The 15,346-nt window shown below is 47.3% G+C and overlaps 2 protein-coding genes across 4 annotated transcripts; both read right to left on the bottom strand.

Moving 5' to 3' along the window:
* Positions 1 to 860: 860 nt before the first annotated feature.
* Positions 861 to 8,060, bottom strand: LOC128808334 (peroxisomal succinyl-coenzyme A thioesterase-like). The gene is made up of 3 exons (XM_053979292.1): positions 7,523 to 8,060; positions 4,403 to 4,605; positions 861 to 3,574 (listed from the first exon to the last, which is right to left on the bottom strand). The coding sequence occupies exons 1-3, from the start codon at positions 8,058 to 8,060 to the stop codon at positions 2,999 to 3,001; spliced, it is 1,317 nt and encodes a 438-aa protein (XP_053835267.1). The 3' UTR covers positions 861 to 2,998.
* A 192-nt stretch (positions 8,061 to 8,252) lies between these two features.
* Positions 8,253 to 14,686, bottom strand: LOC128808662 (acyl-coenzyme A thioesterase 1-like). 3 transcript variants are annotated; one of them, XM_053980033.1, is made up of 4 exons: positions 12,679 to 13,622; positions 12,469 to 12,593; positions 11,783 to 11,985; positions 8,253 to 10,053 (listed from the first exon to the last, which is right to left on the bottom strand). In XM_053980033.1, the coding sequence occupies exons 2-4, from the start codon at positions 12,482 to 12,484 to the stop codon at positions 9,448 to 9,450; spliced, it is 825 nt and encodes a 274-aa protein (XP_053836008.1). In that variant the 5' UTR covers positions 12,485 to 12,593; positions 12,679 to 13,622; the 3' UTR covers positions 8,253 to 9,447. The 3 variants fall into 3 exon arrangements, with proteins under 3 accessions (XP_053836008.1, XP_053836006.1, XP_053836007.1); XM_053980031.1 differs by lacking the exons at positions 12,469 to 12,593; positions 12,679 to 13,622 and adding an exon at positions 13,649 to 14,686; XM_053980032.1 differs by having other exon boundaries at positions 12,469 to 13,622.
* Positions 14,687 to 15,346: the final 660 nt, after the last annotated feature.

The raw sequence follows: 15,346 nt of genomic DNA, 5'->3' as shown, positions 1-15,346 counted from the left end.
CGCGGCCTTGTCGGAGCCCGGCGCGGGGCGCACGGCGCAGCCGGCGAGCTCCAGGGGCAGCTGCGAGGGCCCCCGGCTGTGGCCACTGCAGCTCATCCAACCCCCGAGCACTCGTCTTAATGGAATGTGATGGGCGTTTGGCCTGGCAAAAAATTACTGTGGCGGGTTCCGGGCTCCTCAGTACGAGAGGAGCTACTGGAGAGGAGCCAGTGAGAGCCACAAAGATGATGAGGGGTCTGGAGCCTCTCTCTTGTGAGGAGAGACTGCGGGACCTTGGCCTGTCTCGTCTATAGAAGAGGAGAGCTCACCAATAGATACAAATATCTCAAAGGTGGGTGCCAAGAGGATGGTGCCAGGCTCTTTTCAGGGGTGCCCAGTGACAGGACAAGGAGAAATGGCCTTAAGCTGAAACACGAGAAGTTCCACCTCAACGTGAAGAAGAACCTCTTTACATTGAGGGCAGCAGAGCACTGGAATAGGCTGCCCAAGGAGGCCATGGAGTCTCCCTTTGGAGACAGTCCAAATCCATCTGGAGACATTCCTGTGTAACTTGCTCCAGGTGACCCTGCCTAAGCAGGAGAATTGGACTAGGTGATCTCCAGAGGTCTCTTCAAACCCTAACAATTTTGTGAATGTAAACCCATATAAATAACGTGGCTGTAAGGCCATAATCAGGCACTCAGTTTAATATACACTGCAGGAAATAGTTACACATTCTGCAGAGTGCCTGCAATGCCTCTTGGGTCCCCAGGTAGCATTGTAAATATACAAAATGCTAGTGCAAAAGTTTTCTAGTTTTCAACAGGTCCTTCTATTAATTATTTTGTCTAGGAAACTCTGACTCATTGACAAAAAGGCTCTTTGCAGTAAAATTACATTGTTTTTAATTTTTCCTCCTTTTAAAACAAAGTATCATTCACTTTTCCAAACAAATACGTAACATCAAATTCTTACACATGGTTGCTTTTTAATAAAGAAAGTGTTTTACTTCTCTTTCAAATTGCATGTATCTGACAAAATCTAAAACTAAATTATTTTAAAAACTTGTGCTTTAGAAATTAAGTCTGCAAACTCTTAATCTACATGTTTTTTTTGTTTGTTTGTTTTTTTTTTTTTATTTCCAACTTAGCATTTACTTCCTGAACCTCCAGATTGCAATCTTGCATAGCAATGCATATGCTGAGGTAGGACTGCAGTGTGGAGCACAGGTATTGGCACTGGGAGAGTGTCAGAACAGGGATAGGAGAGGTGCTGCTCTTGCACAATTAATAACAGCTCCAGCTACTGAAGAGACATGGGATGAAGCAGGAACCTTCACACAACAGACAACCCTTTCTCCTACAGTTGCCACTTGAAATGAGTTTGGAAAAAAAGGCAGTCTGACAATTACAGGTGACACCAAGGAGCACATTGCAGCAGGCTCTGGTCCTGGACTTCTGAGGCTGCTTATGTTAGCAGAGGTTCAGGCACCAGATATGACTTGGCAAAAGCCTATTCAGCTGGTGAGGGAGTTTAGAGACCACGCATGAAGAGATCTTTTGTGGAGTTTGCAGGATGGAGCTTTTCTTGTAAAGAATGGATGGATAAATTGTTCAGTTGGCATTGATTGTGTGTGAAAAACATGTGACTTCAATAAAGTGATAAGGATTAATAAGAGTTGCAGAAAGCTATTGAGACTGAGCAGCAGCATAATGACAGTTAACTGGAGAGAGATCCCTGAGAGCAAAGCAAAACTGAATACCTGAATAATGAAAGTTTTGTATCTTCCTGGGCAGCTCTCAAACTGGTCTGACAAAATGACTTTGGAAGGAGAAATGTTGTTAATAGAGACCCTCCTTAAACAGGCCTTCCTCATTGGCACTATTTCAGCAAGACCCTCTTGAGAGATCAACTCATTTGGGAAGAAGTTGTTTCTTTCTACCTGAATGGTGAGGGGAAAAAAGGCACTAGCCAAAAATGAATTTGAATTAAAAAAAAAAAAATCTCAGGTAGTCATGGAAAAGCTATCCTAAATTTGGCTTTGGGTGCTTTTTTGGAGGGCACTGTTAGTTTGGTATGATTCTGAGTTAATCGCCACTATAAGGTGACAGCTTTTTACAGTCAGTTTAAATCTACAGGCTAGGTTTTCTGTCTCCCAACTCTGCTTCCTCCCTAAGAACAGTTGTCAGCATCTGTTGACATCACTACTAAAGAGTTCCACAAGTAATTAATCCCTAACTTAATGGCTGTATTTAGGCATGCTCTAACCTATCCAACAGAATCTTAATACCCTGAGTGTCAAATGGCAATCCAAGACATTACAGAAACAGACAGGTACATCCCAAATACAAGACAGTGCTAGTACTGCCATTCTTCTTGGAAGACTAGGGAAAGTACTCTTCATTTTCCCATTCAGCACACAGTTCTTTCTGGAAAGAAACAGACTGTCACCAGAAGACCACAGTAAGTACATGAACCTCATTTCAAGTAGGTATCTCCAGCTTTGTGTAAATGGAAAACATTTCTGAAGTATATATGGCTGTAAATAGGAGAATTCTGGGGTAAGGTAGCTTAGGACTCAGAGTCATTCATGATTTGGATGTCTATGTTTATCATCTGTCATTGCCGAGGTGTGATCCTGTCTGGCACTGTTGAGGGTGCAGGCTGCCTGTTAACATTCTGTGAGGAGTAAATACTGCAAGCAAGGAAGTACCTACTACTCTCTTCAGGTACTTGTTTCTTCATATCATGACCACTTTGAGCTGTCAAATTTGTACTATAGTGCAGCCTGCTTGTTGTTTCACATCTCCTCTGTTTACCTAATTAAATTAACTTAGGCTGCTCCAAATAAATCTCTTTCTTTTTAGATTTTTACTTGTAACTAACTAGTCATCTGGTTATTTCCATATTTCAAGGCTTGTCTCAGTCAATCCCTTCAATTCACCAGTCATCACCAGTCATTTTGGTGGCTCAAGTTCAGTCCTTGCAGATCTGCAACAGCTTGCATGTGTTTAAGTGTTCATCCCAAATGCAAGTGCAGAAATTCCTGAATCTTTCCCCAGGAGTGTTCCTGTGCATGGGCATGTGCTTTGCTCTCTCCACCTCCCAGAACAGGCACTCCCAAAACACGATCCATAGCTACCTGACAAAATGGAGTAGAAGGAGGATCAATTCGGTGACCTGCTCCTGGGTAACTCAGGAGTTCAAAGTTCTCTTTCCCATGCTGGCGGAGACGCCTGGTTGCCAGCTCAGCATATAAGGAGCTCTTCCACATCCGATCATCTTCCCCTACCACTAAGAGAAAGTGACCTTCTGCTTTTTCAATGGGGATCACGCTAGGAGAATTAGCAGGATTCGCTGGGTCATCCAGAGCTTCAAAAATGTCAAATACACCAGAGTCAGAGACACTGACTTTCTTCATATCAAAACGCAGCCCGGGCAGAGTCATCTGACCATAATGGAGGTCTGCAACTGTATTTGAACTACAGCCAGAGATTGAGACAGCAGCCACTACTTCTGGCAGGAAGGTGATCATGGAGAGTGCTAATTCTGCCCCTTTCCCAGTCCCAATCACTCCAACTCCTGGTCCTTTCACCTTCAGATAAGATAGGGGGTGGAGAAGAGAGGAAGAAAGGAATAAAGGAAGCATACATTATAATGGGGTTAGCCATTAATTGACTTTGGAGTTGTTTTATTTAAAAAAAAGGTTAAGTTAATTATTGATGTAACCTGTTGGGAAGTGACAGTCTGGACCCACGCTCCTCCTTCTGTTTACGGTCTTATTTTTCAGAGACACCAGGAGAGATTAAACCCCAGAAAAAATGCAGTCAGGCACAAGGCATACCATCACTCAGTCCTTACCTGGTCCCTACTCCATATGTTAATGCAAATTTTTTCTCATTTTCCTAAAACAGGTAACAGGAAATTCAAGTCTCAGAAAAATAACCTCACAAATGACATTTGAAGGATTAGATAAGTAGCATTTGTCTTGTCTTTTTCTAGCCTGGAAAGTAAAACTGAAAGCAACATCCCACATTATCAAATTCATTCTTTCAACTACTATTGAGCAGTGTCATATCATCCTCTCTTAAAACTAATTGCTTTCATGTAAGAAAAAAACCCAAACAAGCCAAACATTTTTATCACCACTGGTCCTGTTTGGAGGATACTCCAGCATTCACTATCCTACTGATCAGCAGTCTTCTAGCTCCAGCATGAATTTAACAGATACTTTGTGATGGAAGAAAGTCACTCTCCCCAGTCATATGCATAGGCTGCTATTGGACCTAAGCTTGCCCAGCAAAAACTGATAGTCAAATATTAAAAAAAAAATTTAAAAAAAAAAAAAAAAATCACAACCACCACCACTTAGGCATAACTGCTAAATCCTCCCTAGTCCCAAGAGATTTCTCACTGCACTCACCTTTGGGTGACGCTGTAGGAACCTTGCTGCCTCCTCAAAGTACTCAAGTTTTAATTCTTTTAAGACCCTAGGAAGATCTTCAAAGTCAAAATATGGCAGAGAAAGAGCAGCAAAACCATGGGTAGCCAGGAGACTGGATCTAAATTCAATCAAGCCTCCTTCATCCCCATACATGTCAATCACTCCTGGAAAGGGACCATCCCCTATATTAAAGAGAAGAGTTACAGAGGAAAAGTTATCAAACAGGACACAAAAAACTATCTGGTGAAGAGTGAACAACAAAATACAGAATGCTTAAGACATTTGCTATTAATAGCCATATAAGACATTAGCTATTAATAGTCATTATTTTTCCATTTGCACAGCAGAGATTTAAGAGAACCAGTGCTGTATCCCACTCCAGCTATATCAAACTAAGAATAGGTCCAAGTCCTCACATTCCTGTAAAAATATATGAAGTTACAGGTTTTGCTTTTTAATACAAAAAAAAAACCAAAAAACAAACAACAACCAAACAAACAAACAAAAAACCCAAAGCAAACAAACAAACCCAACAAAAAATAACAACAATCATTCTAAATGTATTTTTCCATGGTCTTAACCTCCTGCCCTCAGACCAGTCATACACCAAGTCAGCTATTTTCCCACAAAGTCGCTTCTTAATTAGCAAAGTGCAAGCTCATGAGTAATGAGGCAAGAGTACTGAGCCCTTGAAGTAAATTCTACAGAACTTATGTAAACTCTGGAATAAACTGCATTGAGCAAAGCCCAACAAAGATAACCCATTGTTAAAATCAACTGGACTTACTAGCTCTCTCTCAACATGAGCACTGTAAGCCGTGGCAGGAGAACTGCTCCTGCAGAAGTGACGAGACAGAAGGCCGAACTGAGAGCTGTGTGGGTGCGGTTGTGTGTGCAGGACTGATGTACAGATATATGTGCACATACATGTGTACAATCTGTCCCACCAAACTAAAGAAATAATCAGAACCACAATTTTCAACAGCCGTGCTTTTGCAGTCAAGGTCATGTTGTAAAACGTTTGTATGCCAAGCCAGGAGATCTTAGGTTAGAGTCTAAAGATGCTACTTAATGGAGCTTTAAAGACCCCAAGCAAGCAAATTTTTTTTTCTTTTTTTTTTTTCCCCTGGCCACCAGATGTCACGTCTGATGTGCCCTGATCCAGCTCACTACAACCATCTCAGCACAAAGAGGACACACTTGTTGCAAGACTGTGTTAACTCTCTGAAACTACCTCTATGTGCTGAAGGAAAGGTTTCTGGCATTTCAACACACTTGAGAAAAGGAAGTTTTGTATAAGACATGCTAAATGGTGGAAACCTCCCAAAATAAAGCATTAAGAAGTCAGAAAGGGACTGAAACATGCTTTTGGGTTCTTACTCGTTCAGTTCTGATATTTTTTTCATTGAAGTTTGATATTCTACTTGAGAGAAAATAAGTTGGGATAAATTTATTATAATGCTATGATCAGCAGTAACATTTAGTTAGCAGCAGCCAGCCTATATGGCAAGAAAATACATATTTAATCATCACTCCTACCTGGAAAGCTTTCTAGCAAGAGCATGTAATCAGAACATAGTCACAGATGAATGTGTTTCTCTCTCATGAAGACACCCTTTAACTTGCACAAGGATCCTGGACTGCTTCTCTGAGTACCTACACAGGCCCAAGTATATCGTTCCTGCAGAGCTCACTAAAAAGCAGGATAAAATGGTCTAGACAACTTTACCAACATTTAAGAACAAACAAACCTCCACATCCGTAACTCTTATTCCTGAATTGAGAAATCGCTTTCATATTAAAATTACATCATAAGGCCACTCATGTCCTCTCAGTTTTAATAAGACTGGTTCACATTTAAGATTCCTATCTTAAAAATATTAACTTTTTTTTGTCCCTGGAGCAAAGAAGGGTATGGTCATAATGCTGTAACTGGATCCTCCATCATGATGGATGGCAATATCATTTAAGCAATGATTCCAGACATTTCATCACTATTACAATGCCAGACTTTCTAAAGGGGAAAATGCAGTTTCATCTTGCATATGTCTGGGTTCCCACTGAGCTCAGCAGAAATCAAACTCATCCTCTAAGGCAGGACAGATCAAAACAATGTCTCGGAGATGGAAAATCTAGCATGCTGACTAAACATCTGAAATTCAAAGTTCAATCTCTGTTGTTTTTTTCCTCAGTGGACTTTGGATCCATATCTAAATGGATAAAATTCATTGGTTTGGAATGAAAATACTTAGTAACTGTAGTGGTACTTACAGGAGTAGCTGAACAAAGTAGTTTTAAATTAGAGGTAATGTGGAGGGCAGTTCCAGTACCCACAACACTCAGGGAACTATAAGAAGTTTAACTCATAGCTCAAGTGTACAAACACAATCACTGGTGTAAGGTTTAATTTTCCATCACCACTCACAGACCATCAGAATATCACACCTCATAAAGCACAACTATCTCATAAGCATAACAGGCAGAACTTGCTCATAAATCCATTTTGGTTTTATACCACAAAAGCAACCCAACTACTAACTGTAGTCACTCTGTAGAAACAGAGGTGAGATACATGTATTTTTTAGAATTTCATCTGCTGCTCTGCTTCCTGGCTTGTGTTTCAAAGGGAAGAAAAATACCTTTTTAATTCAGTCCTACTTAGGGTAAAATCCTTGGGACATTCAGCACAGGCTCACAGAATGAAGCGCATCAGCTTTTCTGGATGTTAGATTCTGGTACTCCAGAGCAAACATCAAACCTACTGAAAAACCACGGCACAGCAACGAAATAAACTCTACAACCCCTGTTCTCCCTTGGCTCCGGCCCGTCCCGCAAGAGCCGCCTCCCCGTGCCCGCCCTGCTCGGTGCCGCCGAGAAGGACCAGGCGGGGCGGCCGCGCACAAGCCGGGCCCTGCCGCGACAAGCACTCGGGATATCTTCTTAAGAGTTCAGGGCCACCTGTGTGCAGGGCAGCGTTCCGCTGTTAGGGAATGCAGATTCCCCGGGTGACAGCCTCTGCAAGGGTTTATTTTACGGGACTTTCCTTGCTCTGGTCAGGGAAGGCGGGGGGTCCCGCCGGCCTCGGGACGAGGCACTCACCCGGCGGCAGGAAAAGGGAGCCCCTTACGACTCCTTCCTTCAGCCGGATCCTCCGCACGCCGGGGGCCGTGAACAACCTCTGCACCTCGGCCTTGGCTACCACGGGCCCGGGCATGGAGCCGGGCGGGCTGTGGCCCTCGTGGACCAACATCTCCACCTTCATCGGGGCGCCGGTGTTGCGGGGAACCAGCCGCTGGTACGGCTTCTCCATGCCGGCGGGGGCCAGGCTCCAAAAGAGCCCCATGGGCTCCACGCCGGTGTAGTCCCCGCCGTGGGAGGCGTCCGTGCCCAGGTGCAGCTCCCCGCGGCTGTCCGCCCGGTAATGCGCGCACGACTGGAAGAGGCAGCCGCGGTCATCGGCCGCCACGGCCCGCAGGGTCACCGGCTGCCCCGGGCTCAGCCCCGCCACCCGCGTCTCCACCCGCTCGTCCGCCGGGCCGGCGGTGGGGGACACGGCCAGGCTAGCAGCCCGCCGGGCCGGCGGGGTGCGCAGCAGGGCCCGTGCCGGGGCGGCGGCGGCGGCCAGCGCTCTCCACATGGCGGCGGCAGTGGCGGGTGCGCGGTGTGGCCGCGCCGCCCGCAATATCGGTACCGCGGCCGCCGCCCCTTCCAGGCGTCCCCAATAGAGAGCAGAGCCCCTCCCCGCCCCCCAGCCCCGGAAAGCAGCCAGCGGCGGGCCGCTCCCGCCTCCCCCAAACCATCCAACCGACTGGAGCAGCGAGCCGTGGGCAGCGGTTAAAGTTTCCCTTTAATCCATTACAGTACGGTGGATACAAAACGCTGAAACAGGCCTGACGCACAGGCAACAGCAGAGGTCGGGCTGCAAGCACTGGCGGGTACTACGTGTTCGGACACACAGTGCAAATGCGCCGGCAACTCCCAGCGTCTTCTCCTTCAACCCCACGCTTGGGTGCACAAAGTTGCTGACGATCCCGGCGGGGCCGAGCGGTCACCCCGCTGCGCAGAGAGCAGCGGGCGTGCAGCCGGAGCCCCGCTCCACCACAGCGGGCCGGCCGCCTCCGGCCCCTTCCAGGCCGCCTCACGGAGCAGCCGGGCTGCTCTCAGCAGCGCTTAGGAGCAGGCAGCTGAGACGGCATTTGGGGAATGTACAGGCAGGGAGCTCCGACTGTGGATCTCCACAGCGATACCCAGCCGTGCTGAGGAGACACCTGGGAGCGACTCCAGGATGACACCTAACAGGACCTGTTATGTTGCTTCTTCACGCTTATGAACTTCCACAGACTGTTTAAATGTCTCATTTCTACTGCATGCTCTCAGAACATCACATCAAGCTATGGGCTGTTTGTTGCCTACAAATGTGAAGTTTTACCTGAGGGTGCTGGCACAGTAGTACTGCTTTTGGTAAGTGAAATATTAGATATTTTTAAGGCAGTGGCACAGTAGTACTGCTTTTGGTAAGTGAAATATTAGATATTTTTAAGGCAGATGCATTTTAGTGGTTTGAGAGAAGAGCAAGGAGCAACAAAGGAGGGAGAAGTGCACAGGGAGAACAGAAAGATTACTGGAGGCAGATTACTGCTTCCAGAAAAACTGGAATACTGGAACTAGAACACAAAGCTGGGCAATGGCATACATCTCCTCTGAGAAGGCCAAGGCATGTTTTCATCCTGGTTCTCAGCTTGGATGAGTTACCTACCACTTTAATTCACACTCAAAGCACACAAACTTACCACCATTTGTTTTCCACAGCTCATAACCATGTACTACATAAAATAGGAGGCCAAGGCCTTTAGCCAAGATTAGAGGAGGGTGTAAAAAGGAAGCTGCTGTCTTGCTTTCACCCACCATCATCCTCCAAGAAACCTAATAGCTTATTCTCTGATAGTCCTTGTTCTCATTCTGAGCCATTTAACAAAACATTTAACAAAACCAGCATCTTCATCTGTAAAGTAACCTAATTCATATCAGAGCTTACTGGATGTTCCAGACAGCTTGCCTGTGAGGTGTTTATGAAAGAAAGCTTGGATCTGCTGCCAAGCATCTATCTGTGCCTCACAGTGTGCCTTGGGCTCCCCTCCCCACATCACAGGCTTGCCAAATAGCAGGTGCATTGAGGCTGCACACATCGGGAAAAAGGGAGGTTCAATGTAGTGTCCTGCTCCAGGATAACAGACTATCTCAGGCTTTTCTTTCCCATGAGCTTGCAAGCGTTTGCTCCCCTCAACTGCAAAGAATTCACTTTTCCAGTTGTGATCATCCTGGCCAACAATGAACAAGAAGCAACACTCAGCCTTCTCCAAAGGGATAAAGCTTTGCTGGTCAGGCCCTTCTAGAGGGCTGTTCAATGCATCAATAATATCAGCAATCCCGGACTTGCCAACCTTGATGCGTTTTGGATTGATACCAAGGGGTGGAATGATGATGTCCTTGTAGTGGAGCACCGCACCCACATTTGCCACCGAGCCGTTGATAAGGGCAGTGGCTGTGATGCCCTTTAGGAAGGAGGCCATGGAGACACACAGGTCACCTCCCTTTGAGTGTCCAAGCAAACCAATTCCTGGACCTTTAACCTGGAGGTGAAAGAAGAGAAACCACAAGCAATGAACCATGGCATGCCACTTCTTTAATACGTTGCCATGTTTGCAGCTGTGTCTGTCCCAGATTTGGACCCCACCTACAGACATCTGAGGTCCTGTGTGCAGGGCCCATGTCTGAGGGATCCTAGGCACTGTTCTGTGCTTGATTTATGATGCTATGCCCTACTGAGACTGTGGCATCATCTTAACAAAGCTACAAGGTTCAGTGCCGAAACAGAGAGTACAGCTGTGCTTGCAAACGTGCAGTCCCAGATTATAATGCAGTTGAGAGAAGAAGAGGGAAGGAACAGGGAAGACCTCCTCTGCAGTTGCTTTCTTTCAGTGCAAAATGCTCAAAGTCAGCAATGACTGTGATATTGTCATCACTTTTGTTAATGTATTTCTTATAGTCAAGGTTCCCCTATTAAGAAGCTGGTGTGGGGTAGCAGGCTCCACATGAGCTGCTCTCCCGCTTCTCTAGAATGTTTGGTATCTAACTCACAGGAAGTAGTCTGAGGTAGCTTACTCATTAAAATTTATCTTAAATATATAACCTATTAAAACCATTTTTCTAGGAGAATTGTACAGTCCCCTGGAGTCAATCTAGACTAGGTTACCTTCATTTTCTTTTACACAAGGCAAATAAACTAGAATAGGAAAGTTAAATGACCTTACTGGGTGCTGAAATCCTGTAAGGATACTGGGAGAAGGTTAGCTAATAACCACAACTCTTCAATATCCAAAGACTCTCAGGGGCAAGTAGGCTCTGAGACAGCATCAGAATCTAACACCTTCTGTGTCTTATCACTAGTCTAACAGGCTTCAAACCCACTGACTTTGAAATATGGGAAGGGGGAAATTAGAAAATATGGCTGAAACTTTGCAGCACATTAAAAACACGTGAAGGTGTTAATGGGAGGCAATGGTACTGTACTGGTCTCAAGGGGAAAAATGCAGGGGGAAGCAATTTTCAGATTTTTTTGGGCAGAGAGGTGGCATGAGCAGTTAAGGTTAAGGTGACTAAAAAGCAGTCAAGACCTTTAACAACTACTCATCTTTCTGAGATTGAGGAAGGTATTTATTTTCATTTTCTAGAGAAACAATTGGTTTGTGCAATTCTAGCTATTTTCACTCACAGCTACTTATAAGGAGATGCAGAATTGAACAGGGTTCTTTTTCAAGAGGTGCTGAGTTAGAAGGATCCCTAAGTGCACAACTAGCTACTAAAACCCACACTTATGAAATACCAACATTTGGAGTGATTTTAACAGCTTATAAAATACACAGCATCAAATGTGTATTGGTGGACTTCCTTGAGTTTCCTTGGTTTCCCTGAGACCTGGATCACAGAAGGCTATCATGTACTCCACAACTGAAAAGGACATTTAGTTCTGAAGGATGTTCTACAGAGCATACATTTAAAATCCCCACTGCAAGTCCAGTAAGCCTCCATGAAACTAGCACCCTAGTTATGACACTGGGTTGAATGGAGTAGAAATTACCAGTATGTGACCAATGTGTCACTGTTTCACTTGGCCAGTTCAAAAGGAAGAGTTGGAATAGTCTCCCAGAGAGCCATTGTAATGGGAGTTAAAGATATAAAACAATAACAGCCAACTCAACAGAGATGCTATTTTGAGTTCAGCAGCTCTGCCCCATCTATAGTCTGACAGGACCTAACTAATGAGAGTTCACTGTAGTGAGAGTCAATGAACAAACCAACCTGGGTGTGTTGTAACATATAGTTTACAGCTTCTTCAAAATATTCCAGGTGGAATTCCTTCATCCCTTTGGGGAGATCTTCATAGCTGTAGAAAGCCAGAGCCAGCACAGCAAAGCCGTGGTTGGCCAGCAGGCATGCCCTGTATTCAGGGAGTCCTCCTCCAGTTCCATACAAGTCAATAATTCCTGGAAAGGGGCCACTTCCTGAGAGAGACCACATAACAGAACACATTAACCCACAATTTTTAATTTATATTCCAAAGCCATAGGCCTGGAAATGTGTATTAAAAAAATACAGCAGCAGAATGGTATTGAGGGTCCTAAATTACTGTGACAGTTTTAATGAAATGGCTACATTGCTTCAAGATTAAACAAACTAGCACAAATTAGCAGGTCTGCTAATTTTAGATAACATGTTTTAGATAGCATCAGGAAACAGGCAGCTGGAAAAGAAGGGATCTTTTGGCAGTCATAATTAGTACTCTGTATCATGTAAATTCACTGCAAATGTATTAAGCTCTGCTTCAAAAATACCCAGCAGGCTTCTCCTTAGTGCATTTCTCAGATGGCTGATCCAAAAAAATCTCATCTTCTGATGGTTCCAGCTTCTCAATTTTAGTGTAAATGCACCTCAGTCATTTATTCTGGGATTAAGAGAAGAAAGTATGTGAAACCAGCCTTGCTTACCTGGTAAGGGAAGCATTAAGTTAGGTTCATCATGGGACAGGGACTGAAGTCCAGAGCTGAGAGGGATTGCTGCAAAGTACTAACCAAATATGGAAAGGAGGAGGCCAAGAGGGAGACTTCCATTCCTGCTCAGGAGAGAGGGTGAGGCTTCCCTCAGGTGTCTGCAGACTAACATCAAATGTGTGTAACAAGCAAGAACTAGAAATTCACCTCCAGCCTCAAGGAAACAGATGAAGTCAGAGCAGTCAGTGGCCAGGGCACTGGCTGGCACAGCACATACGATTGTAGCACTGTCATGAAAGAGTTATCTGGGACAGACAGGAAAGAAAGGGAGAGGGGAAAGCACGTGATACACAGAAGAGCTCCTTGGGGTTCCAGAGACATGCTTGGTGAAAACCTATGTATCACGAGGGGAAGGAAAGGTGGGATGTGGTGGGGTGTGGCTACTACAGAACCAAGGGAGTGCAAGAGATGAGGTTTCCTACAGAAAACTAGCAGAAATCTCAACAGCTGATGGAAGGACAACACAGCATTAGTCTGGCAATCTGAAAACCTCACAGGCCCTTTTCATTATTCTCTGACAAAAATACTGCCAGGGCAAGTCTCTCCAATGTTTTCTTTGACCTGCTCACAAGCAGGGAAGAACTGGGGACAAATGTGGCAGCAAAAGGCAACTTGGGCTACAGCAATTAGGACATTACAAACTTCAGGATGTGTGGAAAAGCTGGAAAGGGATGCCGCAGACTTAAACTCCACAGTTTAGGAGAGCATCTTCCACTTACTCAAAAGAATTACCACCCGATTTTCCTAAAAAACAGACAGATGGAAAGATGCCTTGAAAACTGGCTAACTCCACCTCCCATGGCATTTGGGAACAAAACATGTACTGAGATCAATGCCTTTATGTCCAATAGAAGTCAGTTAAACAGACACACGAGCTTCACCACGAGGCTGCTCCGTGTGAGGAGCACGGCCAGCAGATCCAAGCTGGTCGAGCTGATCAGGCCACGCCTTGAGAAATGTCCAGTCCCTACTGGCGAGACGCAGCTCCCCCTTATCCTCTGCCTGGTACGGGGCGCTAGGGGAGCCTAGAGGCGGTCTGGCTCCGGGCCTGCGACTGCGGGGACCAAAAGCAGAGGCAGCAACGCATGGGAAGGAGCCCGGCATGGCCGGTACTCACCAGTGGGCAGGAAAAGCGTTGCCCGGATCCTCCCTTCTCGCACCGGGACTCTCTGCACCCCGTCCCGCAGGAACGCCCGCTCGTGCTGCGCCCGGGCCAGAAGCCGCCCCGGGCGCTCCCCGTGGCCCTCAAACACCTCCAGCTGCAGGAGGAAGGGGTTCTGCACATCCCGCTTTACCAGCCGCCAGAAAGGCTTCTGGGGCTGCAGAGCCCAGAGCAGCCCCATGGGCTCCAGGCCGGAGAAGCTGCCTCCCGGCAGCGCAGGACAGCGGGCGAGGTCCAGCTCCCCGTCGTCGCCCGCCTGGTAGAGGGCACTGGCCTGGAAGAGCTCTCCGGTCTCGTCCCGCAAGGACGTCCGCAGAGTGACCTGCTGCCGCGGGCCGAGGCCCTGCACGGCGATGGCCAGCGGCTCATCGAAGAGGCTGCGGGCGGCGGGCGACAGGCGGATGGAGGGGGCCATGGAGGAGAGTCCCTGGGCGGGAGCTGTCCCGGGGCTCCACGCGGGGCTGCGGCCCCGTGGGGCTGCAGGCGCGGGGCCGGGCCAGGGCAGCTGCCTCTGCCAGGCGCGGGAGCTGGCCCGGCACAGGGAGCGGGCACTGACCTGCCCCATGGCTCCGGATCGCTCCCGCCCCTGGGGGCGGATGCTGGGGCAGATCCCCGCGGAACCGGGGCCGGGCTCGGGCCTGGAGTGCCGCTGGCACGCCCCGGCGGGGAGGAGCGGGGCGGCAGCTCCCTTGTCCCGCCCGCCTGCTTCCCTCCTGCGTGCCTGCCGATTTCCGTGCCTCCCTACTTCCCTGCATGCTTGCCTGCTCTCCTGTCTTCCCCCCGCTGCCTTCCCCGGCTGTAGGAGGCTTCATCCAAAGGCTGCCGAGTCCTTGAAACCCGTCTGGGCGTCGGCGAGCTCCTCGGTGTTCCGAGCTCTCCCGGGCCAGGCGGTGGCTGCGGGCAGGAGACGTGGGGAGAAGACGAGCCACCGAGCAGAATCGCAGTCGGAATTCACTGGACAGGGAAGGGCTGGTGTGGGACAGACCGTACAGAGATGGGACAGCCGAGCCGTGCCATGCCACTCAGCAAAGAGACCACAGCGAGGGCCAGCTCCAGCCGAGGTGGGGAGAAGCCACACCAACACTAGCTCGCCATTGCTTCTTGTCTCCTTGCCGGCTCTGCTTCTCTGTTCGTTACCCCAAGGCACGGGAAAGGTGGGTTATGTGTCCACCAGGCTCTGTCCGACCTAGGCAGCTGCACAGCCAGGTTTATTAGGAAGGATGATCAGGGTGGTCAGGGATGCAGGAGCAATAAGGGAGGAGCACTTTCACAGACTATTTAGGTAGGTCAGGAAACATGTGGCTCTTCTAGTAATGGATTGTGTAAGGATTTAAAAAACAGCGTCATTCAGTCCATCTTAGGCAGAGATGGATCTTCTGATCCAAAAGGAACTGCAGAGGGAGAGCTGTTTCCTGAAGCTCCCACTCTTCCTGGGAGATGCAGGCAGGGATGCCTCAGTCTCTGAGCTCCGTGTCTGTCTTAGAGGTGTGGAAGGAGTGGAAACATCTAAGGGAATCTTGAGCATCGCCCTAATTGGAAATATTAAGTGGTCAGTGATATCGGGCAATCTTTCATTCACCATGGAAATTACCTCTCCAAACAGGTGAGGTGTTCTGTCATCTAGCATTTGGGTATGTTGTCTGGTGTCCAGCC

Source organism: Vidua macroura, chromosome 6 (assembly GCF_024509145.1).
Source record: "Vidua macroura isolate BioBank_ID:100142 chromosome 6, ASM2450914v1, whole genome shotgun sequence".
Taxonomy (NCBI): Eukaryota; Metazoa; Chordata; class Aves; order Passeriformes; family Viduidae; genus Vidua; species Vidua macroura.
Note: the sequence above shows the minus strand (reverse complement) of the source record. Positions and strands in the feature narration are given on the sequence as shown.